This window comes from Aythya ferina, assembly GCF_964211825.1.
Source record: "Aythya ferina genome assembly, chromosome: 1".
Lineage (NCBI taxonomy): Eukaryota > Metazoa > Chordata > Aves > Anseriformes > Anatidae > Aythya > Aythya ferina.
In genome coordinates, this window is record NC_140296.1 from 206,945,453 (window position 1) to 206,973,063 (window position 27,611).

Consider the following 27,611-nt stretch of genomic DNA (forward strand, 5'->3'; position numbering starts at 1 on the left):
ATGCACTTTCAAACCTTTCACTCTGGTCTTGCGATCAGAAGGAAGCATCACTGCTGTCCTAAGCTGGTAAATGGAAATGCTGCTACAGGGGTCCCAACGCCAACTGCCTGCCGTGGGGACAGGTGACAGCCCCTGATGCATCAGCAGCTGCTGTGCCACAGCCAACACGCCTTCTCTGCACCCTCGCAGCTCCCCAGCAGGCGCAGGCTGTCCTCCGCTACTGGAGGCTGCGTCTGGAGATTTGGCTTTGCATCTCCTCTCCCAAAGAGGCTTCCATGCGAAAGAGGCACGTACTTCGACAAAGATGTCCTGCTCTGGGGGAATCTCGCCCTCAGCATGCGCTTCCCTTGCACGCACAAAGCACACTTACTACTGCCAAGGTTAAACGAACAACTACCTTCACCAAAGTTTAGATATTAATTTGCCAAACACAGCTTTTTTTAAAAAAAAAAAAAAAAATTTTTTTTTTACATTTTTTTCTTTCTCATGTCCTCTTTTTATTTTTTTTAGATTTTTCTCAGAAGAGCAGCCTTATCACATCCCTGCCAAGTAACGCCCTGTGCCATGGTTCCGGCTTTCCTTCCCACCACATCAGACGCCTCCAGGCATGCCTCAGTGGCCTCCCAAGCGGGGTGTGCGCGACAAGCCAGTGTGGCGTGGCAAAAACTTTTTCAGAAGTGTTTGCTCCGGTTTCATCTCACGCGTTTCCAGTTCCTATTTTTGCACAAGCTTCGCTGTGTACGTGACGGAGCAGCGCTGTGATAGGAACAAGCATGCGTACCGCACTGTGCCGTATTTTTTAGTGATGTGGTTTAGTGTTGGATTGTTAGTGTCAGGTCAGAGGTTGCACGAGGTGATCGCGGAGGTCTCTTCCAACCCAGGTGTCCGTGACCCCGCACCGCGCCGTGCCGGGGGGGCCGCGGCTCGGGGCTGCCGCCGGCAGGGGCCGCCCGCGCTCCACGGCGGCGCCGGGGCCCCCCCAGCCCCGTCCGCGGGCGGTCCCGGGGCGCTCAGGGCCCGGCGGCGTTACCTGGCCGGCGGGGGGGCGCCCCGCGGGTCCTCCGGGCTGGCCACCTTCCCCCGAGCCCCGTCGGCGCGGTCCCCGGAGCGGCTGTCCCAGAGAAGCGGGCAGTTAGTCACAGCGACAGGGGCTGGGGGGCGCAGAACGCAGCGCAGCTACCGGGCGGCTGGGAAGGAGACAGCCCCGCACCTGCGTTTGGAAGTCACCTGAGGCAGCTTCGCACCTTGCTCGCAATCCTCCTCACCTGTCAGCTCCCAGCTCCAGATGGGGATGCCCGACCTCTACCACCGCAGTACAAGCACGCGGACCGAAGGTGGCACCAGGAGCCCCGGCTGGGTCCGATGTGCTGCCAGGGAAGCACCGCAGCAGGGAGCAGCCCCCAGCAGCAGCCCCAGCTCCACCTGCACACCAGCAGCACCACGGGGATCCCACAGTGCTTCCCACAGAGGGAACGAGGTAGCGCTGCAGAGACCTAAGATCCCCCGAAAGCACCTGATGCCACCCAATGACACCTATGGCCAACGTGTCTGCAAGGGTGCTGGCACCCACAGTAACAAGCTGACTTGGATGTAATAAAGGTGGGAAGGGGGTAGTGAAGAGAGAGAGGAGGTGAGCAGGCCCTTGTGGAGGTACTGGAACAGTGCAAGCTGAGCAGACCACGACAGCTGAGGTGAGCACATCCACCTCCTGCCTCGTGGTACGCAGAGGGTCTCAGCATGGAGACATTTGCAGTCCCTTTTGGTGCCCGTGGGGGACAAACACACTGCTGCAGCACAACGAGACCCGCTCCAGACAGGTTTCCCCCCACCTCCGGCCTCTCATTTCTGCTCACAAGGGCCCTCAGAAAGCCCCACTGCCCCTGTCCCCGTGCACCTTCGCTTTAGTCCCTTCTGCTTCCCCTTTCTCTACCGTACTGCGCCTCCTCTTCCTTCATCTCCTGCCTCCCATCCACGCATGCACAGACACGTGTACCTCATCTGCAAACATCCCTATCGATCTCATTCCAGATAGAAAAATGGTGATTTCGTGAAGGGAGCTGGATTTATGGGCTGTCCGCAGCCCAAAGGCTCGTTCTCTTCATGACTTCTAAATATAGCTGCTGTGGAGTGTGTGTTTAATGGAGCCGTCAAGGAGGCATCAGGGGCTGAGGCTGATGGATGGAGAGGAACGAATGCTTCGGAGATAGGTGTGGAGAGGGAGGCTCTATATTTAGGGGACAGGGAGCAAGAGGAGGTAGAGCCGCTGGCTCCCAGGGTGGCCCTGCAGGAGGAGCTGTGCACGCAGGGCTGCAGGGGCTCCTTGCGATGCACACAGCGGCACGAGCAGGGAACCAGGAGCAGGAAACAGAAAATGCTGAAAAGCAACAGCCTAGAAACCAGGAGCAGGTAGATGGATGCAGACTGCACTCAGGCTGTGCTGCAGAGCGCCTGCAGAGTGCATTTGTAAAGTTGACAAATATTTTTTTTCTAGGTAAGCCTGTCTAATACCTACGATGAAAATACAAGAATGGTGATATCCCACAGTGTGCCAAGAGAAGTCTGGATGTGCCAAAGAAAAGGTCACAGGAGAGACACAGCGCTCATGCAGACTGGAGAGAGGGCCCTGCTGGGCAGGAAGCCTGAGAGCCATTCCCAGGCAGTCCCAGTACCTGGGTTATCCCAGTCCTCTCATGTCAGACAGATTATTTTTTCTAGTTGAAACCCAGATTTTGCTTTCTGAATGTGTGAAAAATACCTTTTTATTTCTACAGAATGATATAATTATACTTCTAAATATTACATTTAATCTTATTGAATGCAAGGTTTAGACGGCTGAATATAAGCCAGCAGTGTGCTCAGGTGGCCAAGGCGGCCAACAGCATCCTGGCTTGTGTAAGAAGAAGTGTGGCCAGCAGGGCTAGGGAAGTGATTGCCCCCATGTACTCGGCTCTGGTGAGGCCGCACTTCGAGTACTGTGTTCAGTTTTGGGCCCCTCGCTACAAGAAGGACATCGAGGTGCTTGAGCAGGTCCAGAGAAGGGCGACGAAGCTGGTGAGGGGCCTGGAGAACAAGTCCTACGAGGAGCGGCTGAGGGAGCTGGGATAGCTCAGCCTGGAGAAGAGGAGGCTCAGGGGCGACCTTATCGCTCTCTATAGGTACCTCAAGGGAGGCTGTAGCGAGGTGGGGGTTGGCCTGTTCTCCCACGTGCCTGGTGACAGGACGAGGGGGAATGGGCTGAAGTTGTACTAGGGGAGGTTTAGGTTGGATGTTAGGAGAAACGTCTTTACTGAAAGGGTTGTTAGGCATTAGAATGGGCTGCCCAGGGAAGTGGTGGAGTCACCATCCCTGGAGGTCTTTAAAAGACGTTTAAATGTTGAGCTTAGGGATATGGTTTAGTGGAGGACTTGTTAGTGTTGGGTCAGAGGTTGGACTTGGTGATCTTGAGGTCTCTTCCAACCTAGACGATTCTGTGATTCTGTTTATGTCTCTCTTGTTACTGGCAGCAATTTCTATTTCATCACTATTTTTGATCAACTGTTCCTGTACAACAGGCACAGGTTAATAGGCTAATGTTGGTGACAGAAACGTACCATGGCAGTCAAACAAAGGACAGCTCCTTACAGCCAGAGCCCCCCACCCCCCAAGTGGTTGCAGGCTGAGAACTCTTTGGGCCAGCACAGCAGATTCCTGCACATAACGGGCCAGATTTTAGAAAACGATTTAATGCAGCAGCTGGGACAATATGGTTATCACCTAAGAGCTACATCAAACCACCTGAGAGGTCAAGGTCATAGCAAACCATGGAGCAGTCAACCAGGTAAGAAACTGAGGAAGGGAAATTACAGTTCAACCGTGTGCTAGTCAAGAAGGAGGATTTCAAATGGATACAATCTTCCAAACAGAAATTTCACACTAACATTGGTAATATGCAAATCAGAGGAGAGGGGGTCTCAGGAATGGAGAAGGTCGGGGTCTGTACTTGTGCCTTCTCCAGTACTTGGACACTTCCCATGCCAACACGAAGAAGGCTCACAGATGCCCCGTCTGCTTCAGCAGTCCCTTGTGGGAGTACTGATTCATTGCTTTTTGAACTGCCTCACGGCTCTGGAAGAGATCCCATATGCAGACGATGCTCTTGGTCAAGAGAAATGTTGGGCAGCCTCCTCCTCCTGAAGCAGCTGGACCACAAGCCTTGGCAGACCCAGGGGACAGCCGTGCCACCCCGCAGGCAAAGCCAGTGCCAGGACAGCACAAAATCCCAACTAACACAGGCAGGGCCCAGCAGGGCGAGCTCAAGGGGCAGCTCCCAGCAGGAGGAAGCGCAGCGCTGCAGCCCCTGCTCTGTGCAGCTCCGCAGGCGCTGGCAGACGGAGCCTGCTGCCCATTGTGGATTTCACCCACGCATCCCAAACAGTGATCTCGAGCACCTGACTCGGAGTAGGTTGATGAGCAGATGCCACCACAATTAAAGACTCTTCCAGGCTCTGTGCCAGTCAGCCAATCTGGCTGGGGCTGCCTCCGAGCACAGTGCTGAAGAGAAAGGGAATTATTTCAGAAGAAGAAACGCTGAACTACGCTGAAAGGGGGAAGGGGAAGGGCACACGGAGGCGAGAGAGGATCCTGATGGCCCTCCATACAGAGGACAAGGAGCTGGAGCAGGCAGGACAGTGGTGTGCATTGTCTCTACCACCAGCTGCGGTGACCACTGGCAAGCGCTCTTTCGGCAGCAGCAGGTCCAATACAGACAGGGAGTCTGCACATCAGCATCAGCAAACCTTACTTAAAAGGCAAGCAAGCATGGAAACCCTTGAAGTATGACTCTTCTTCCCTTTCTCACAGCACTGCCAGGAGAATCAGCTAATTCATACCCCTGCTGCACCTGGATCTGTTGACTGAAAACAGAAAAGCCCAAGAATGTATTTGCTTAGAGATTTGTGGTATTACTGTATTTTATGCAGAATGCTTAACTAATTTATGTTTTCCCCATGACTGATTTTTATTCTTTGAAGTTCAAATACAACTTTTCTCTGAAAATGAATAATTCTAGAAGCCTTGCTGTATAACCCTTAGTTTTACACAATAATTTATGTTCAAGATGTAATAATTTGGTTCACCTTTAGCCTGTTACACAAATGCACAGAGGAGATAATTGTATTAGCCCCCTTCTTGCCGTTCATTTATGAGTTACACTTGCAATACAATTATGTTTGTTAGAGTTTTTAGCTTATCTGTTACTGAAAAAATGCAAATAAATGGAAATTCAACTCTCAAATAACTGAGTCAGAGAGCAACATCTGTGCATTACCTCTCACAAGGACTTAACTGCCCAGGTTGTCGGCTTAAGAGGAACAGGGGGATCAGTTAACGAAGCTGTAATGCTGGAACGCCACACACAGCAGTAGCAGGGTCCAGAAAACAATGTTCATCAGGAGGTCTCCACAACCATTCTGTGTAGATTTATATGGATTCCCATATCAAAAACACTTCCAGGAAGTGCCATGCAGGCAGGTGCAATTACTTCTGAATGATCCAACTCCTCACTCAGGCTCACCTTGCTGCAGCGCGATGCAGCCGTGCGGGCAGGCAGTCCAGGCAGTCCTTCCCCACAGGCACCTCCAGGCCCACAGCAGCTCGGAGAGCACCGGCTGCAGCTCCCCTGGCAGGCCGCTCACGCTGCCCCCACGGACTCATCAGCAGGACATGCCCAGAACTCCCCTGCAGCACTATGGGGGGATGGGGGGGGATGGATGGACGATGACACAACCCCTAATGTGGATTTTTTTCCCTTTTTCTTTTTTTTAAATAAAAATAAGACAAGGCTGTTGAGCTCAGGAACTCCCACAAGCTGCTCGTTACCTTCAAAGAAAGCCATTTATGATAATGGTTTGCACAGCCAAATCCTAGCGTGAAGACTGCCACTCCTGCACTGATCCCTACGTGTTAGGACAAGCATGGACCTCAGCAATGCCACCTCCTCGATGTCCAGTAGCTACCAGCAAGAGGCCTCACAGCCATAATCCAGCATAGGTCAGCCTGGGTTCCTAGACCCAGACCATGCCCAACCAGGGGAACTCAGAAGGGCAAGGACCCTACCTGAGCATGCAGACCCATGCAAGTTCCTTCATTAGTGACAATTAGGTTCACCTTGCCATGTCTCCACCTGCCCACCTTTGTTTTCGGCAACAAAACTGGTGAGGGGTCTGGAGCACAAGTCCTGTGAGGAGTGGCTGAGGGAGCTGGGGTTGTTTAGTCTGGGGAAGAGGAGGCTCAGGGGAGACCTCATTGCACTCTACAACTTCCTGAAGGGAGGTTGTGATGAGGAGGGGTCGGCCTCTTCTCTCAGATAACTAATGATAGGACTCAAGGAAATGGCAATGAGTTTTACCTGGGGAGACTTAATTTGACATCAGGAAAAATTTCTCTCAAAGAGTGGTCAGGCACTGGAACGGTCTTGCCCAGGGAGGTGGTGGAGTCACCGTCCCTGGCAGTGTCCAAGAAGCACCTGGACAAGGTGCTACGAGATATGATTTAGTAGCTTAGTGGGTAGTACTGGTGATAGGAGGATGGCTGGACTTTCCAACCTTGTGTTTCCATGACTCTATGACGCCTGGCACATGCCACCTCTCTCCAGACAGTGCTGTCCCCTCCAGGGACAAAAGCCATCCGTGTTGTGCAAGAACCCTAGGTGCCCCTTCCCCATTCACGTGGACCATGGCTCTGTTGGCACCACAGGGGACTGACTGCATTGGCACAGCACAGGACAGACATTTTTACTCTGAACACTTGCACAACAAATTGCTGTCCCACCATTCCAGGGAACCCCAGCTCTGCAACCAAGTGCTGAGAAAATACAGGGTAAGCCAGAGCTATACTCACAGCTCCAGGGAAAAGAGGCAGCTTACAGACAGCATGGGTACCAATTAAAGATGACGAAGACAGCAGGGGAGAGCACTTACTGGCACCATGCACAGCAAGGGAAAAATGGATGCAAGTTTTGTCTGTCCGCCTGTGAGGTAAGCAGTCAGGTCAAGCCTATTTCTCTAAAGCAGATGGTGCCTGCTTTGAACACAGTTAAGAAATGCCAGAATCGAGGCTACCTAAACCTTATTGAGACCACTTCATGTTGGGCTTCTCCAATTCTTCACTTTCTTTTCGTTATTTTTGGAAAAAGTCTCCTTCTGCTTCTCTTACATCCCTTGATCTGCACTTACTGATTTGTGCTTTGGGGACATCAAGGCAGCAGGGAGCACAGGAAACCTTCACTCTTCATAACGAGCCTTCAGGAGATGGGTTGTGTACAGACTTACCCCAACCATAATGTTCAGGTGTGACAAGATGGATCAGCAGTTTCAGTTTTGTAACTTAGGCTCCGAAGTACTGTTTCATATACAACTTAGCCACAGAGGATGGTGGCACTGCAAGAACTACAACAATTTCTACCACAGCAAGTCAGGGAGGATCATTTGTCTTTCTGCCTGCTACTCCTCAAACTTTACGCTCCTACTACAGAAGGAAAATATCCACAACACACCAACTCCCTAAGAGGAGCTGTGGGGAACAATGGCCAGACTTAGGGGGTGGTCCTCGAGTTTTAAGCATGACAGCTGAGGAGCCAAAAGGCACTGCTATGGTCTTGTTCAGATCTGGCTTAGAAAAAGACGGGCTATTACTCTAGGATTCAGTAACAAGAAACAGGAGTACTGCTAACATGGCATCCTCCAACCTGGGAAATAATATGAAGAGTGGGTGGGGAGGGAACTTTAAGCCTGATATGGATGAAAAAGATATTGCTGATTCATTATGTGCCAAGAACATGGTACAGCTGCAGAGGGAAGTCAGTGGAAAGATTGCATCAGTTCTCACTCAGGGCGCTGGTAAAGACCTGGCACTGTTATGGCCATTGTTCTTCATCTTAATCCTTGGCACCAGATGCACCAGCTTCAGGACTGGGGCTCTCTCATTCCCCACAGTGACTTAGAAGACTCCCTGCAGAGGAAGGCTCTGAAGGAAGATCTTTCAGGAGGGCTTCTGGGAGGCTCTGCATGTTGACAAAAAGCAGTGGTCAGTGCAGAGCTCTGAACAAAGACTGCGCTAGCAAAGGCTTCTTTCTTCCCCTCAGCTGAGGGAGTTTCAGAATCATTACTTTATTAAGCCCGAGGAACACAGCCACCGTGAATTTTGCCTAATCTCTTTTTGAAGCCTTTAATCTCCACCCACTGCTGCAAAGAGTTCCAGAACTCCACAGGTTTTGAAAGAGGTATTTTGTTTTCTGGAGTTAAGGGACAGTCAACGAAATCTGTCAGCAAGCTTAATTCTCACATTAAGGCAAACAACAAGAACTCACCAATTTCTCCATACTTTCTCAGACTCCCATTATATTCTCCTGAAAACCCTCCTCACATCTGCCTCTCTTTGATTCTGTCCTTCCTCACCTGGAAACTACCTTGTAGCCTACCACTGGCAATTTCCACCTTGTATAGAGCCTGCATGCCTGTTTCTATCCTTTGCTTTTTATATTTCAACTAGTTATATAAAAGAAGCCTTAACAGCTTTTGGACAGCCTAGGCACAAGATATCAACCTTTGTCCCAGTGTTTCTTGACTCCTTCAAAGACTTGTAGAACATCTAGTGTACTTTCCCCTACAAACGTTTGAAAATGAGGAAGAGTCTAAGTGTCTCTTTATTCTATTTTTCACTAATTTGCATGATGTAAAAAAACATCTTGATATATCCTGGCAGTGGTACTGACCTATTACAATAACACAAAAATAATGCAGGTCAAACTCTGTAAACAGTGCTTGTTCTTCCCATATACATAGAAGAGACCATGCATACTGACTCTCTAGTTTTTATTCTAGTGATAATTACAGGAGATGCTGAACAACAACTACTAGAGATGAGTACCTTCAAATTAACAGTTCCAGGCAAGAGCTCTTAGTGAGATCCTTAAAAGAGCCTAGCTGATGATCTCTCTGGACGTTACATTTTCATTAAGCCTTGGAAAACAGAAGTAACCAAGGACCAGAAGAAGTCTGAGTCAGTGGCAAGCGTTTAAAGGATGAGTGGGGACAAATGCAGCTATGGCATGAAATCACAGAATCATTTGGGTTGGAAGGGACCCTAAAGCCCATTTAGTTCTGACACCCTGACATGGACAGGGACACCTTTCACTAGACCAGGCTGACCAAAGCTCCATCCAGCCTGGCCTTAAACACTTTCAGGGACGGGGCATCCACAGCTTCTCTGGGTAACCTGTTCCACTGCCTCACCACCCTCACGGTAAAGAATTTCTTCTTATATCTTATCTAAATCTCCTCTTTCAGCTTAAAACCATTCCCCCATCCTATCACTACACTCCCTGACAAAGAGTCCCTCTCCAGCTTTCTTCAGGCCCCCCTTTAGGTACTGGAAAACCACAATGAGGTCTCCCTGAAGCCTTCTCTTCACCAGGCTGAATGCCCCCAGATCTCTCAACCTGCCTTCAGAGGAGAGTGTTCCAGCCCCTTCATCATCTTTATGGCCTCCTCTGGACTCACTCCAACAGGTCCACATCCTTCTTGTGCTGGGGACCCCAGAGCTGAATGTAGGGCTCCAGGTGGGGTCTCACGAGAGCAGAATAGAGGGGGAGAATCCCCTCCCTCACCCTGCTGCCCATGCTGCTGGTGGTGCAGCCCAGGGTATAGTTGGTTTCTGGGCTGGAAGCACACATTTGCTCGCTTGTGTCAAGCTTCTTGTCAACTAACACCCCCAGGACCTTCTCCTCAGGGCTGTTTTCAATCCATTCTCCACCCAGTCTGGATTTGTGCTTGGGATTGCCCCAGCCCAGGTACAGCACCTTGCACTTGGCTTTGTTGAACCTCAGGAGGTTCACAACAGGTCCACCTCTCAGGCCTGTCCAGGTCCTTCTAGATGGCATCCCTTCCCTCCAGTGTTGACCCCACTACTCAGCTTGATGTCATTAGCAAACTTGCTGAGGGTGCACTGGATCCCACTGTCCATGTTAATGACAAAGATGTTAAAACAGCAACAGTCCTAAGGTTGACCCCTGAGGGACATCATTTGTTACTGATCTCCACCTGGACATTGAGCCATTGACCGCAACAAGTTTCACCATGGAAGACTGACGCTGATATCGTAAAAGCCAACAAGAACTTGTGGTTAATCATTAATTTGACTAGATTGCTCATTTTGATATTCCTCATGTAACAGCATTGCTGTATCATGCTTTACCCTTGAGTGCATAGAGCAGATCTAGGCTGCTTAGAAGAAACCTAACCTTAACCAATGTTCTTAACAGTGAGATACCTGACCCCAACAGGACCACTCGTGATATGCAAGTTCCTCATGTGGCTAATGGCAAGACAAGCACTACTGATGGCCTCTAGAGAATGACTAGGATCCCATCAATTTGAACTTCAGCTACCTGCACAAAACATCTTCCTGGAGCAAACTTCCAGGACATTTTTACATGCCAGCTTTGAGGACAGGCATCTGATCAAGAGCAAGTCTCTACCCTCAAGTATTTGATTGACTTCATTCACCAACTACCCAGCATCCTAAAGCTGGACAAACACATGCTGCAAGGTGTGAAAGACAAAAAATTAAGAAGCTAACTGAGAAATGCAGGGAACTAGATACAGAAAGGATTTGTGACTGTTTCCTCTAAGACTGTTGAGCTCAGAAATGGTGGGAAATGCATAATACAAGAGAAGAGTACCAGAAGATATTAGCAACTAAAAATGATACAGTTGCTTAAAAAAGTCAGAAATTCTAACTCACTCTGTGAGCTAGTATCAAATACAGCACTGGAAATGAATATAATATAAAACAGACTGAAACTGTCGTGGTTTAACCCGGCCGGTTCTAGCTGAAACCAGGACAGAAACAAAAGTGATCATAAGACATTAACTACTGCAACTTACATAGTATCAACAGACAAAGCAAAAAAACTTACAAAACTGGAAAAAAAGCCAGTGGTCAAACATCCAGATGGCCATAAAAAGGGCTGACTTGTTTCAAGACTGAGTTACGCACAGACAAGCCTGCATTCACCATGCGATGACCAGTGCTTTCCAGCAATGAGAGCAGAATTCAGAATTAACATTGTCACTTAAAGTCATTAGCCAGAATTTCCTCTCCTCCCAGGCTACAAGGCACAAGCAGCAGCAATGCAAGTCTTTGTTCCAGTGAGCCTCTTGCTCCTCATACTCTGCAATGTCAATAAAACAATTCTGCTAAATCCAAATTCTTTCTGTAGGATACTAAATAGCCTTGCTTTTTGTTGTTCTTTTTTTCTGTTCTTTAAAAAAAAGTAATGCTATGGACTTTTTTCCACCCCCTTTTATAAGCTTAAACAAATAAGCCCAGAAGAAACCACTTCAAGCAATTGCCTTGTTTATATTTCAATTTCCTTTGAATTCTGAACAGTTCAAATGTCAACCTAAGAGTGCTTTAAGACAACTGCATCCTTACTCCTTGGAGACATAGTGCAAGTGAGATAAATGGGCTAAGAGTGCTAGAGCATTGCTAAAAGGTTCATAAGTAACTGTCACAAAAATCTTGGTGCTTTGTACTGTTCCTTGATACGCTCTGCTTGACCTCAGTACTCCTACAACCCTTGCTTAAGGAACGGGGAACGTTCAGTTCATGCCCAGAACATTTGCAGTTCTGGTGGTTTTGCCTTGCCGGGCAGCTGAAGTCCACTACAAGCGCTCTCTCACTCCCCCTCCTTAGAAAAGAGGGAGAGAAGAAAGTAGGCTGGAAAGAAAAACACTCACAAGTTGAAATAAGGATAACTTAATTAAGGGGAAAAGGAAGAGGGGGAAGTAAAAATACAAAGCACAGAAGCACAGAGCAAGAGAAAAGAAATTACTCTTTACTTCCCATCAATGAGCGATGTTTGGCCACGTCCTGGGAAGCAGGGCCCCGATACATACAGCAGTTGTTTGGGAGGGCAGACGTCTCCATAACAAGAGCCCCCCCCCGTCCTCCCCCTTTTCCCACGTTTTATTGTTGAGTGTGACACCATATGGCATGGAATATTCCTTTGGTCGGTTCAGGGCAGCTACCCTGGTGATGTTCCTTCTTCACCTCTCGCCTACCCCCAGCCTGCTGGCTCTGGGAGGCTGAGGGAGTCCTGATGCAGTGTCAGTGTTGCTCAGCAGCAGACACAACACCGGTGTGAGACCACTGCTGCTCTAGCTACACGCAGAGCACAGCACTGTAGGGGCCGCTGCAGGGAAAGTTAACTCCATCCCAGCGAGACCCAGTACAGCATGCACTACCTGAGCCTGCCCACTGAAGTACCCATGATAGATGCATGTTTTTGCTGCTAAGTGGTCAAAAGAGTACAAAGTGTTCTGTTATCAGCAATATTACAGGAAAGTTGATCTGGTGCCAAGACTTGCAAGTTTTCGGTGGGGGGTGGAAATCAGCAACTTAACATATATTAGCTTGAGAACCTAAGCAGCACTTGGGATATTCATAACATTGACCTTTTTTCTTGACTGAAAGAGAAGGCTGCCAGCTGAGTATCAGATTAATTAAAATGAGGAGGAAAGTTCAGAGAAACAAAAGGGATCAAGGTTAAAGGCAGCACAAACAGAAAAGAAGCCTACTATGAGAAGCAATGTATTGGATACAGGATCAGTCTTTTGGAAGAAAGTCAGAGAAGTGAAAAAGAAATTAAGGGGATTTTTAGAACATTCGTGTAAGTACCCAGAGGACTCGTTCCCACTTCATGTACAACAAGAAATACACATCAGAGGGGAACGCAGTTCTGCTTGCAATGCTCGTTGGTGCACCGGGCCCAGAGGGAGATGAGAGGTTATCTGAGCTCTTGTTAGATGGTTTTAATTTGCACGCTCCTCCAGCAGCAGCTGGCTGGCTTTGTCAGTCAATGCTCCATAATCTACATCGCTATTGTTACCAGGTCTTCAGCTGTCTCTGCACATGCTCCTATGCATTCATGTGCTGCTGCTCCCGTAACTCCAGCCAAGACAGTAGTCAGCTGCAGGAAGCTGAACACGAGCTTCCTACCCAGGCACGAGAACGTTCCGATTCCATTCTGATAGGGAATTGTCACCTTACAAGTGGTCAAAGGGGTAGAGTCATTTCTCTCCAGCCAAGAGACCACAGTAAAAGCAGATGTATTTAAGTATCAACAAACAGGAAACAATTTGAAGCTGCAGATCTACCCTTACCACCACTTAACGTGAAAGTTAACTTTTATAAGGACAGTGCAGGAAGCTGTGACAAAAAACAAGATATGCAACATCCACTGGCCTTGCCTCGTGGGGCACCAGCCATCCCGGTGCTGCAGGCAGGCACGACCTGTCTGCGGTGAGCATCTGCTGGCCGCTCCAGGCTTTTGCTCCCCTCGCTCCTCCCGTCCTAAGCCCAAGCCTCCTCCAGGCTGCCCGGGCAAAGACGCGGAGCACAAGCATGCCGACTGCCTGCTGGCTCACACACAAGAATGAGGCAGCTGGTGGCCAAGCAAGGAAGGCTCCAGTCCAGCTCCAGTCCAGCCCACGCTGAAGTCTTGTTCTCAGGGACCAGTAACTGTACGGCCTGAAGGAGGAGACCGAGCTCAAAGCCAGAAGGTGACACAGAAAAGTTCCAGCAGGACAATTTACAGTGCTTGAGCTGCCCCACAGCTGCACCCCGGGTGCAAGCTGCCACACAGCATCCTCTGAGCAAGTCACCTTCTGGTTCATGACCCACCATGGGCACCCATTGCGCAGGACTGAGGTTCAGGTCTGCTCCCAGCACAGCTGCTGCAAAGCCGCCACGTGCCCCCCTTCTCAGCTAGCATCCTGCCACTCCACATCGAAGAGCTAGAGAAGTACAACAGGCACCTTTCTTGCACAGCCTCCCAGGGCTGGGCTCCACATCCAAAGCCTGCTCTGCTTTGACTCCCGGCTTACAGCCCCAAGGCAGATGTTTCCCCAGGAGTTCCTTCCCCTCACATTCAGTCTCTCAGAACCAAAACCCACCCAGAAATCCTGCAGCGTGCACACCCAGTGCTCACTGCTCTGCCAGGGTTTCTTGACAGCTGTTGCAACTTTAGCTGATGTGTTTTACCCTTCCCTTTCTGCTGTCCATACTTCATCTCCTAGCACAGTCCTTCTTAAAGCAAGCAAAGTATTCATTAAAAGCAATGATTGCTGAACCAGGCTGTCTGTTACACGCTAGGTGGGTGCTGTGTGCAAATCACTACAACCAAACCAAAGAGACATAAACCATACAAATGGCCTCTGGGGCCACCAACAGCATCTCAGCTGAAGGACTACAATTCCAGTCTAACACACCATCCATTCTCACTATGGATGAGGCTATTATCACCAATTAGTTCAAGATGACTCTACTTTCACTTTAAAGTTCTCCAGAGGAGGATCACCAGGAATCAAGGCAGACTATAATGCACCAAGAAATTGAAAGAAAAGGTGGCATAGATAACTCACCCCTCCATACGCAGGACACAGAGGTAAGTTATGAAATAGACACCACAGAAAAACAAGGCGACCTCCCCAAAGGCTGGAGTAGACCTCCAAGAGGAAGATAAATTTACTGCAGGATGTTAGAGAGCTGTAACTCATTAGGGTACCAAAAGCCTTCACAATCCTCCTCCGCCTCCGCAACCTACGCATTTTTATCACCTGAGGTTGGCAGCATAGAGAGTGAAGAACAACAGTGCCCTCTACCCTAAGAAACAGCCAACAACTTCTGTAACTTCCCATCCAGAGCCCAGACAGCAGGGACAGAAACTGCCCCGCTCTCCAAACCAGGACAGGACTCAGAGCAGGATCGGGCCAGTGGTCGAGGTCCAGACCAAGTCATGACACAGAACTGCCCTTTTGGCACTGAAGCCCCAACACGCATACAAACACTTTATGATCTTCAGAGATGGTGTGCTCCGATGTCTCTAATGCACTGAGACAGAAAATACTTTTTGACTCCCCTAAACACCACAGTGGGAATGGATTATTCAGGAATAGCGCTGCCTACAATTTTTCAATTCCATTCTTGTATTATTTGCTCTTTTGATATCTACACTGGTTGACTTCACCATGATGCTCTCATTATTAAACTTGTAAATAATGTGAAGTATCCAGCAACTGATATTACAATTTCAAATCACTTCTTACATAAGAAACTTGTTTCTTGAGGAAAAGGTGGATCAAGCTCTTATTTTTTTTTTCTTCCCACAACAGGAAGAAGCAGTAACCCTTCTACTACCTCTACTGCTACCCAGAGGTACTGAGGAAGTAACCAACACCTTCCCACTGTAAGAGAGAAACCATCCAAATCTTAAAATTATTTTTCCTTTCCCATAAAAAGAAGAAATGAGAAAGACTAGTTCCACTAGGAACTCTGTTATCATGTTTTCATGTAATAGTAGTTTAGGTGCTGTGATGACGGAAAACAATTGAAAATCTTGCAACAAACAAACGGGCAGACAAGTAGCAATAAGGAAGGAAGTCTCTGCCATTCCATGCGAAGCAGACAGTTCACCAGACATCAATGACTACTCTCATCCTTCTACAGGAATCAAAGTGAGATAAAAAAGGAAAACTCTAATAAGAGCATGCTTGTGGCACAGTTACTACGTACCGAGGACTAACACAGCTCTTGGTCAGTCCCAGCCTCCTGTAACATGCTCTCTGCAACCTAGACCACGTGCCCTGGTCAGCAGCAGCAAAAATCCAAGCCTGTCAGGTCTCTGCAGCTTTGTCTCTTCATCTCCCAAATGGTGAAGGCCCCGTCGTCCTTCTGCAACACCTATCCTGGAGAGCAATTCTGCAATGCGCCCACCTCCTGGTCCCGTAACTGTCTGAACCAGGGGCACTATCAGAGTATCTCAAGTCTCCTCTTCTTTAGAGGGAATGGATAATTCTGTTCCTGAAAGGCCAGGGAGCAGCCACAGGGAAAAAACAGACCCAGTAGGTTTGTAAAAGCTCTTCAGATACAGCCTAAGTCCACAAAGAATTTCCTTTGCGTTTCTCTCCACAAAGACAGATTTGTATGTGTAAGCAGATAAATAGCACAGAGTGTCTCTTCTAAGAGATGTTACATTATCTCCCCAAACAAACAGAACTTGAGAGGCAAATAGCAAGGTGATACCAAACAGTCTTGGATTTCTACCAAGGCCAGGTTCCAGGCTTGATGAGCACGGGAGAGCTTATGCTCCATTATCACACCTTCTCCCAATCCACATACTGTGACAACAGGCTGCTTGCACGTATGCATCGTAAGCATTTGGTACGTTCTGCTTCACAAACCCAAACTTGTCCTTTAGTTTCTGAGTATCATTCCTCAAAGATCAGTGAGCTCTGTATAGCAGGTGAGTTGTTTCACTACTACAATTAGGAGGGGGAGAAAGAGTCAACATTTACCACAATAGATGATTTTGCAAAATGCAAGGGAATGAAGCCATGGAAGAGAGAGACAACAGCTCAGGGTGAAATGACCCCAAACTGGACACACACACTTCCATAGGATTGCAACATCACAAGGTGTGATAAATAAACTTGCACTTTCCAGTGCCAGCATCCCAAGCAGACTGCTATTACCAAATGTTCCTCTTCAATTTTAACCAGAGCTGCAGCTCCTTCTTAGAGCTTCTACCCAGACCACAGTATCAAGGCTACTCTGTGACTGACCCAAAGCAAGAATTAATTGTGTTCAAAGCAGAGGCACAGACATTTCAGTGCCAATTTCAGCAGAAAGTTGTCCAACAAGTAAAAAAAAAAAAAAAAAAAAAAAAAAAACCACACCTAGGTTTAAGAAAAAACAAAAACAAAAAACCTTACATTTAATTCCATATATTGCCAATAGCCCCAGCCACATTACTGAAATTTCTGTGCGCAAGCTTTACATGTCTGGAGTCCCTTGATTCTCACCCAAGAAGAAATCCCATATTCAAGGTTTCGGTTCCTTAACACAAACACGAAGCATGCCCACAGTTTGAATTTCTCTTACTAGAAGACCCAACTCCAAAGAGCGGATATATGCATGTGGGGAGAACAAGACCACTGTGAATTCAGTTTCCTGGGGACAGCAATAGAACGACAATTAATTTCAGATCAGATGTTAACAACTCCTTATGCTGTAGCACTAACACCTCCTATGTGCTGGAAAGGCACTGTACAAGACATCCCAGACTTGTCTGCCTCCTTCACACACACGTTACTCTGTACTTACAGTCATCTCCTAAACCACTAATACACCTCTTTCTGTTGCTTCAACAAGTAAAACGTTAGCTTGCAACAGAAAATTGTCTCAGTAGTTCAGTGCAAGATCCTGCAATTTCATCCTGCTACACCAACTCATCCAGCTTTTCAAGTAGAATGTCCTCAACTCCTGTGATGTCACAAGGAAACATTAGCAACACATTCCAGTTTTCTTTTGGCCACAGCTACTAGTGAAAGCATTTAACAGATGAAACCATTAATCAGCTAGTGACAGATGACAAGCTTCTAGTGCTCCCCCACACTTCCTCCACCTTCACTAATAATTTCCCACGACACAGTTAAGCCCTGTCCTGAAATCCAAAGAAGCGGTGATGATGATATTTCTTTAGCCAACACAATCAATCACCTTTAGCAGAAAAACATACCTGGGTAAACAATGCTCTGTCTTACTCCTTCTCTCATCTTGCCCATTTTTTTCTTCCCTTCCTTTAAAAACTGTCTTAAAGGCTTTCCAGCTGTCAGAGCACTGTAACTCAGTTGCCCAGAGTGCTCTCTCCACCCCAGATCTACTGTCACCTCAGCAGAAGCCTTCACTAATGTACCAGGAGTTTTACATAATACCAGTACTTAAAGAGGGCCTACAGGAAGGCTGAGGAGGGACTCTGTCAGGGAGTGTAGCGATAGGACAAGGAGTCATGGCTTTAAACTAAAAGAGGGAAGATTTAGGAAGAAATTCTTTACTCAGAGACTGGTGAGGCACTGGAACAGGTTGCCCATCGAAGCTGTGGATGTCCCATCCCTGGCAGTGTTGAGGGCCACGTTGGATGAGGCTTTGGGAAACCTGGTCTGGTGGAAGGTGTCCCTGCCCATGGCAGGGGTGTGTGTGTGGAATTGAATGAGCCTTAAGGTCCCTTCCAACCCAAGCCATTCTATAACTCTATGATTATTTCTTTCAGAATATTGGTGTCCCTTGTTTGCTGGGGGCCAAAAGGCCAGGGCTGCTCCCCAAGTGGAGGAGGGCTGGGAACCCAGGGAGACCCCTGCACCGGCAGGGTAAGGGCCTCGCTGGCCAGGGCCTGAGCAAGGCAACGAGGGCAGACCCAGGGATGGTGGCCAGGTCTAACACGGTGTACTATGAGTTGGACAGTGTAACAGCAACAGGGCAGGCCTCAAACAAGCTAGAAAGCCAATCTGCAGTTGGTGTTAGGGTCAGGTCTAATGATCACTGGTCAGGCCCACAGTGACAGGGCAGGTCTGAGGTCAAGCTGGGACATCAGTCTGTGGGTCAAAGTCTGGGTCAGGAGAGTCCCAGGCTGTCTGCAGGCACGACTATGGCTGAATTGGAGACCAGGACTCTTCCAACATAGCTTGGAGATTTCAGCCCCCCCCTGAACTGAGCTGAAGTAGAGCTCCTTGGCCCATGGGCATGGGACAGAGCCCCAGGTGAGGCTGATCTGGGACATGAAGGCACATCAGTGCTGTCGCAGCCCTGACACTGTTCTCCCCAACCATCAGCATCAGTTCTGCCTTAGCCTATCATCCATCCAACATCCTACCCATTTCGACACTCAGGCAAGTGTTCTGGTAGACCCGGAGATTCATCTCATTAACTTTGATCTTATCTCATTCTTGCTGCTTAACAGCTCTACTTCCTCTTTCTTCTCTTAAAATTCTTAATAGTTAACTTAGCTGTGTTTTTAGCAAGTTGCATATTATATTTATGATTTCAGATCCCTCTCATATAGATTTCTTTGCAGATGAATCCTAGTCTCTGTTCTCTGAGCGCTTTGCTTATCCAATTTCTTTCAGACAATCACATTTGGATTCTCTACCTGCAAGATTTTGGTTCTCCCTGGAATACATGCCAGAGATAGTTTTAATACCATTGACTTAAAATATTCACTTAAAATTCCACCTCTGTTTTAACTTGCTGCAGATAGTCAATTCCATTTACTTCACTACATTTGTCTTCATCAGCTATAAAAATCTAGACTGTACCCTTACTACCAGGATATCTTACATTATCTTTTTTTTTTTCTCAAAGCAATTTAAAGGTTTATGCTATCTCTGCTTCTGCACAGTTTATGTACCACATGTGCCTCCCACGCTCAGTTTCCCCTTTACCTCTGTCTTTCCTTAAGGTGCACATGTGCTGCTCTGCCCCATTCTCCCCCCTTGCAGCTATTATATTTCCTGAACCACTTGGGGTTCAGCTTCTTTCCCTCTGTGCTCAGGAGCTGGCATACACTCATCTTACTGGCCACCACTGATTTCACTGGCAGAGAAGAAAGTCTCTTTTAAGAACAAACTGCCTGCTTCACTGCTGCTTTCACCTGTCCACGCAATTCCTCTCATGTTCCTTTAGGCAAAGATATGCGAACACCTATCTGATTTTCCTCTTGCTGTACTAAAACTAGCAACACAGATAACAGCCTATCCAAATCAGCTCCCTTCTTTCCTTGGTTTCAAACCACTTTGACCTCTGGCAGAACAAACGTGGAGGCAGAGCCCCTTCATGGAGCATGCTCTCTGAATGCTTTCAGTGACTGAACAGACAGTGATGTACCAGCAGCTCTGGGAACCACCACCACCACCTGCATGTTCCTGTGGCATTGCCACACCAGGTAGGGTGCTTTAGCTCTAGCAGCTGCCATGCTTCTCCCTACCTCACTGATGATGCTCACCAAGCAGCTCATGTTCAGTGACCTGGCGCTCTCCAAACCCAAACTTTATGATTCCTGGGGTCATACTAGGGGCAGGAAGAAGCATGCGAGGGGGGCGTACACATGGGCACTTACAGACAACCTCTTTTTCTGTTCCATTTTAGTCAAAATTCCATACGTATGCACACAGTGAAAGACTATCTTCCCACATCACATGGAGACAGATCTGCAGACTCTCAGGTACTGTGAAGGTGCTGCCCTTCACAATGAATGAATGAAACTGCTTGACAAGCAGGAGTGGGAGCATGTTCCCTCCAGTCCCAAGATCCACCAGTGCCTCTGCTCTAGGAGACAAAGGTATTTCTCCCCAGAATCACAGACGCAGCTTCCACTTCCACTGCCCAAAGGCAGATCTATGTGACAGTCTCATAACCATCTCAGAGATGGGTAGACTTGACTGGGTGGTGTCTGTATGCATGTTCTTACATCTACAGAGCTCAGACTAACAAACAGCCATGAGGACCAGCTGATTATCTTGATGCTGTATTGACAGAAAGACAAGGCCTGTTTCCACCACATGGAAAACACAGATTAATTCTCTGACTCCAATACAAATGTCACACCTCTTAAAGTACTCTATAGGCTATGGCGTTAGAGGAGATGCTGTTGAAGAATTAAAGTGTATAATGATGGGACTGATGACTAGAACCTGCATCTCCTCTTGGGATATCATAATGCCATAAGAAAGATCACCTTTATGGAAAGATGACTGAAAGCAGATCTCTGACTCAGTAGGGCCACAAGAAATGAATTTAGAACCTAAAGAGTGAATTATTCAGCAGAGAAATTGTGTTTAAGCCCCAAAGGATTTTAGTTTCATAGGAAAAGGGAATATTTAAGGAAAACTTCACTGGGAACTGAGAAACTTAAGTTTCTGCCTTGGGGCCAGAAACTGAGGTGGGCAACGGGACATCTTCCTTTTAACTCCACAAATGCTGCCGTGTCTACAAACTGTGGTCTGAGAAGGAAGCTCTGACCTAGAGGTACCTTTACAGGAGAACATGGCTCATTAAGACAGATCAACATGCAGCTCATGGCCTTTTCCCTCAAAGCAGGAAAACACATGCAGGTTAAAGGAACATCCTAATACCATCTCTAAAATGTCAACCCTGGGACTTGATCTCTGAATTTCAATGAGGATCACAATGAATTTCCTTAGCTACTCTCAACCTTGTGAAAGTCATCTTCAATCTGTCCCAACAAGAGTCTAGTCAGATATCTGCCATGTAACCCTCCTACTTTCCTCAGTCTGTAAACACAGCTGGAGACATCTGTAAGTTTGACATGGCTTTGTTCCCTAGCAATTAACAGTCAGGTCAAAACCTTTTATAGGGTCATAGAATCATCTAGGTTGGAAAAGACGTTCAAGATCATAAAAAATCCAAACCATCAACCTGACTTACCAAGCCCCATCATTAACTCATGTCCCTTAGTGCCACATCCACACATCTCTTAAATACCTCCAGGGATGATGGAGGATGCATCCCCTCCAGGGATGATACCTCCAGTGCAGCAGGAGCTGGGAGGGGACAGACTCAGGACAGAGTGAGAAGCTGAAAAGTCCTTGGCTTAGTGTAAGCACTGATCTGCAACAATTAAAATATCAGTGTGTTATCAACATTCTTCTCATCCTAAATCCAAAACTATCACCCTACCAACTAATAGGAAGAAAATTAACTCTATCCTAGCTGAAACCGGGACACTTTACCACTTCCATGGGCAGGTTGTTCCACCACCCAGCCTCTCTCCGTGAGAAAATTCTTCCTGACATCCAACCTAAACTTGCCTGGCACAACTTGAGGCCATTTCCTCATGTCCTATCACTTGTCACCTGAGAAAAGAGACCGACACTCCTCGATGCAGTTTCCTTGCAGGTAGCTGTAGAGGGTGATGAGGTCTCCCCTCAGCCTCCCTTTCTCCAGGCTAAACAAACCCAGCTCCCTCAGTCACTCCTCATAATTCTTGTTTTCTAGTCCCTTCACCAGCTTTATTGCTTTCCTCTGCAGACGCTTATGCAACTCAGGATCTTTCTTGTATTGAAGAGCTCAAAACTGAACACAATATTCAAGATGTGATCTAACCAGTGCCACGTACAAGTGGACAGTGCATAGCCCAATCAGCTACCAGGCTATACTGAAACTCATAAAATAGACCCTTTTTCTTTGGTCTTGAGGGCAAGCGGCAGAAAAGCAGCATGTCCATATAGCTAAACTATGTCTGTGCACAATCATGATGGTGTTATCCAAGCTACCTACTGCAAACAAACTGTGTCTGAAAAATTGCACTCAAGCTTTGTCAGGAAAAATAAAAGCTGGCAGAAGCCAAAACCATGTCAGGGGACACAGTACGGACAACTGGAGGAAAGTGCTCACACTTCTGCTCTAGTGCCTAGGCACCTGTACTATGGATCTGGACATTTCACTACACAAGTTCAATTTAACACAGACATGGAGCATTCTTTAAGAAAACACACAGCAAACATGAACTCCTAGACAGAGGAAGGAGTTACCACATTAACCACTTAAACCACATTGGTAAGTGTACTCTCTCAATTTAGCATCACAAAGGGAAACGGTAAGTGGCCCTGCAGAGTACAGCTGCAAAGCAAGTATGAGAGGGAGGAAGGTGGAATCCCCTCAGTAAAAAGTCCCAACTCATCAGCTTTAACCACCTCTGGAAAAGGAGGAATATTCCATTCAAGTCTTTATTGTCATCAAGTGTTTCCCACCAGCAAAACAGAAATATTTACTTCACTTCTAAGGGATGCAGAGTTCAGCTGAATTTATAACACTGTGATCAGTCAGGATCCCTTGCTGCACAGGACTGTGAAAAGACAAAGGCGATCAATGACATACACTGGAGCACTTACAAAGATAAGTCAAAGAAAGAAAACAAATGAGCATTGGGAACACAAGCTGGAACTTCAGGCAGGCGAGCTAACAGCTGAACAAATTGGGAGGCTGAGTGGAAGAAAAGCTTTGCTGATTAGCCCCTGCAGCATGCAGGTTCGTAGTTGCCACCAGCAGAACACCGTTTCCACTTACACCTTCCACAGCCACCAGACCCAGGTCCCAAGGGCACCGAACGCACTCTGCACAATGATTGACGTGCAGGCATCCCAGAGCACACCACCCGCCACGTGGTTGTCACAGCACACACAGACTTTGTGGCTCACTTATAGTATCCAAGCGTCCTGGTAGAGAGAGGCCTGATGGTGTGTACATATACATTTAAAACTCTCAGGAAGAACTACGATTACAGTAAATACATGACTTGAAATGGTAACAAGCTTCCAGAAACTAATTAACACTTCTTGTTTTGTAAAGCTGGAAACTTATTTTATTAATTTTCTGTTCTCTAACTTTGTTTCCAACTCCACAGTCAAAGTTAACTCTTGCTTATCACAATCCATCCGATTAATATTAAAACTCATTTAATGTGCAAAGTGAACTTTGCTGAACTTCTCAAGTCAGGGCCACTTCTCCCCCCTTGTAAGTAATAAATTGAGAAACAAAATCTGGATGTTCTCCTCGGTTGCATTAAATGTGGACAAGTTCAGGTCTGCCAGAAGCATCTTCCACTCAGCTCTGAGGCTGGGAGAGGAACACTGCCCAGGCAGCTGTCAGGAAGCTGTGGTGATACAGCCCACAACAGCAGGAAACCTAGTAACTTACTGTGACCTCCAGCAGCACCGTATGTCTGGCACATGCAATTCACAGCTGCTCCCAACACTGCTGTCCCAAGGGCTGCTGTCCTCCAGGAACAGCCAATTCCTCTTAGGTTGTGACTGGCACTGAAGGTGGAGGGTCAGGAGTGCTATGGCTGAGTCACAGCCATTTTTAGTATTTTTTTTTGAACCAGAACGCATGTAAATTACTCAAGATCTATCTAGTGTTTTCCTTTGAAGGCTCCTACAATGCACTGCTGAGTTTGAGGTTCAGACCAACAGTCACTGCATCACCGTTAAAACCTCTACAAAATGAACTGATGATTGCTGTCCTCACAACAGTACCATGCCACTTACATGAACCAGTGTGTCTACTACTGGATGTTAATGCACGCAGTAGAATGAGCTAACACCCCGAGCTATACAGTTCATAAGATGTATTCATCACTCACTGCAAAGAACGGGCAAACACCGAGTGTGAAGGAAATTTAAAATTGAGACTTCTGAATTTCTGGGGCCATTCAGTGCATCTGCTGAGAGAGATTCTGACCTAAGAGCAGCTTACCTTGCCGTGGATCATACTGTCGCATCTGCACCTCCTCAACACATTCTGCTGGGAACCAGCCAGTCCTTCCTTTCACGGTTCCTTCCCAAAAGCCACCTTCGCCAATACTCAGCACTGTGGGAAGAAACAAACAGGTGAGTGAGAACGAGGAGCACTCAGAAAAAGGGAAGGCCAGAACAACCATCCTGTAGTGTTAAGTCAGTGGAAACATGACAGAGCAGCGCACAGAAAAATTCTCAGGGGACACACATGGTCTGGAGGAACAAAGCACCTCAGGAAACTTCCCGAAGGTTTTCTTGCCCACATCAAGTAGAAAGAAAGTGTAGAGAATGGCCTCTGTGCGGCCATGTGATGGGAACATGAACGAGCGGACTTGCACCATCTGTTGTTTTACCAAGGATCATTGACACAAGGACCAGACCTAACAGGACTCTGGTGAGACAACTCCCAGGAACGCTACAGACTGTACCTAAATCACAGCTACGTAAGGAAAATGAGGTGCAGAGAGGGAAAGAAATTGGGCAATGACAGGAGTCACCATGAGAACTGGGGTGTCCTAACAGACCCCTATTCAAAAAATAAAAAATAAAAAAGCTATTTCACTCTAAATGAGACACCAAGCACCAAGGTACTTCAATGTCACAGAAAAATTCTCCCAACCCATTAAGACTTGTTTTTACTTGCTCAAAGCTTAGAGAAACAGAAAGGAAGTCTTGAAACGTGCTCTGAAGATTAAATGAACTCAGAGTCAGGGCAATTTTAATCGAGAATTACATCACCAGTGTCCTCATTAAACCAGGGACCTATCAGCTTGAGCTCCTCACCAACTGCTGTCTGAAAAAGGATGTCTTCCAGGTAGCCAGGATCCAACCTACTGAAGAGCTATGAACAAAACCAGCACTTCTTATTACACCTGAAAAATGAACTTGGGTCCAATGCAGACTAGCCAGCACAGGGTCTGCTATGAAAATCATTACCAGCAAATGTGTGCTGGCATCTCTAAATGTCAGCTGTCATCTCTAAATTCCTTGCAACTGGATCCCCCACACCTTATGCTACCAGGCTCTGCAAGAAAGATTTGTATTGTTTTGGGACATTTAAAAATGCATCAAACATGACCATTACATTGCTTACGGCCACAGAGAAAATGATTGTCTTTCCCAGAGCATCCAAGCAAACAAAAATATGTGCAAGTGGAAAAAAAAAAGTGAGAATCATTACTAATCTGTCTGAATGTTCCCCATTTCTGTATTATATCCCAGAATGCCCAGATATTATCCCCGTTTTATCCAGAAAATGGCCAACGAGCACCTCTCCCTTGAATTCAAGCACTTACAAGGCCAATTATTTGCACCATCTTGATGCAAAAAAAAAAAGTGGAGGGGAACAGTTATATGTTTTCTGGTTATTGTGGCTCACAATGTTCGTGAACTAATGTGTTATACGTAGCCTACAAAATGCTACTTAGATCAAGAGAAACTGCTGCACATCACCCAAAAGTGATAAGCTTTTGATGCTTCATTTGGAAAACACTACGATGTAACATTCGTAATTGCAATTCATTTGATATTCAGACAAAAACAAAAAACAAAACAACAGAAGACTTGTAATATCCTCAAGTTCCTGCTGTCAGAGTGAAATCCCAAATAATCTTCAAACAATTTCCTTAGCATTACCTGGATGGATAAAAAAGTACTTAACACCCAGGCTATGTTACTGAAGAGATGCCCCTGATTAGCACAGAGACATGGGGTTTCCTGGACTTGCTTTGAAACTTCATCAGCAGCTATAAAATCCCCTACTACAAAGAAGGGGCACAAACCCAAGGATAACCTCCAACTCAATAGGATGTGTCTTACCGGCAAGGATCCACTGAACTGAATTCTGAAGCTCCTTCACAAACCCCTGAGCAGCAGGTAAAGTAAGTCTGATGTTGAGTCTGTGTTAGATTTGCATTATCTTGTACTTTTTCTTTATAGCTGTTTCTCCAACTTTGTAATCAGAACTTAACATTGTGGCTTTGACAGCATGAAGCTCAACTTCCTTTTGAGCTTGCCTAAGATCTAAAACATACTCAAGTGAATTTGACAGTTAAAGAGAGCTGTTTCTCCCAGAGGTAGGGACTATAGGTTGCAGACAAGTCTTAGGACCCGTCCCAGCACAAATGCATTGATCTTGGAAGCAGCCGAATACTTCCTCCAACCACCAGGCAGGCCCCAGTAAAAGATGAAGAACCTCCTCTGGCAGATCACCAAAAAGGCCTTTTGGCAAGGGGATGACAGTGACGAGGCAACCAGCAATGGCAGGGAAGCCTTACTGGCTCATTTGTCTAAGTCTGCACTGCGAATAGGCAGAGTAAGCAGTCATCAACAGTTACTCAGCTCTTGTCACAAGAAACTAAGTAAATGAAACCACTGCTAAAACACAATCCCAGGCAGCCAGATCTTTGATCCTCAGTAGGAATAGCAATTGAGATAAATTTTGAAAACATTTGTACCACGAGGCTACGCAAGCATCCTATGATTGCGAATGCTGCCAGAGCTACACAAGTAGCAGTTACTGCCCCTCTTCTCCATAAGATAATTCTGCACAGTTTCCAGTGCCCTATTGCTCCCTCCTCTCGCCACTTTTAAAACAAAACCAAAAACTTAACACCTCAGAATGGGCTGGGTGCTCTGCAGAACACATAGAAGTGCCCTGTTGGAAAGGGAAAGCCTCCACACTCAAAAGGTCTTTTCAGTTCATATTTAGCAAACCAAGTGCCTTGAGGATCCTATTCAGCTGTAGGTGGAAGTGTGAGGCATTTTACCCCAAAAGGCTATCGAGGCAAGGGGGGCTGGCACTCTCAACTCACCTCTCTGGGATGTCCCCACTTCACTGCAGTGCTGGGTAGCGGGGGTGAGGCAGGAGCATCGTGCTCAAGTGACCACACCGCTGTGTGTCACCTGCGTCACCCTGCTGCCCTCCACTCTCCCCAGGGTCTCTCACTGCACCTCTAGCATTCAGGCTTCAGATGCATTAGTTGTTTTCTGCTCCTGCTGTTAATCTCTACACAAAGCACTGTGTAATTCACTCTCCATCAGTATTGGTGTCTCCCTAGTCAAACCTCTTTTTTTTTTTTCTTGATCCAAAATAGCAGTGGCCCCATCCACTCAGGTGTCACGGGAGTCACTGCTGCTATTCCTGGGTACCCACCCTCTCTGAGCAACATGCAAGAAAGGAAAGGAAAGCTATCCTAGGTAGGTAAGGAAAACAACATAAGGCTTAATGTCCAGGTGGCAGATTTATAGCATTTTCAGATCAGGAAAAAGAACGTACAGTTATGCATAAAGCACTGCATCTCCGCATCTTACAAAGGGGAAGCTGATCCACTGGCACAGACCATGGCTGTACTGCTAGCCTGGGATTTCTGTTGCTGGTAACAGAGGGGACAACTTTTTTTTTTCCCCTCCCCTTTTTGACTG

At 47.1% G+C, this 27,611-nt stretch overlaps 1 protein-coding gene and 1 long non-coding RNA gene across 3 annotated transcripts in view; both read right to left on the reverse strand.

Moving 5' to 3' along the window:
- Positions 1-27,611, reverse strand: part of SHANK3 (SH3 and multiple ankyrin repeat domains 3) — a 369,667-nt gene that overhangs the window by 117,730 nt on the left and 224,326 nt on the right. For both annotated transcript variants that reach the window (XM_084506714.1, XM_084506715.1), the window contains one exon: positions 24,148-24,261. In XM_084506714.1, coding sequence (XP_084362840.1) covers positions 24,148-24,261 — 114 coding nt within the window. The remainder of the gene's footprint in view (positions 1-24,147; positions 24,262-27,611) is intronic.
- LOC311430206 lies at positions 3,573-5,966 on the reverse strand. The gene is made up of 3 exons (XR_014688616.1): positions 5,857-5,966; positions 5,552-5,723; positions 3,573-4,892 (listed from the first exon to the last, which is right to left on the reverse strand). It is a non-coding gene; the product is annotated as an uncharacterized lncRNA (long non-coding RNA).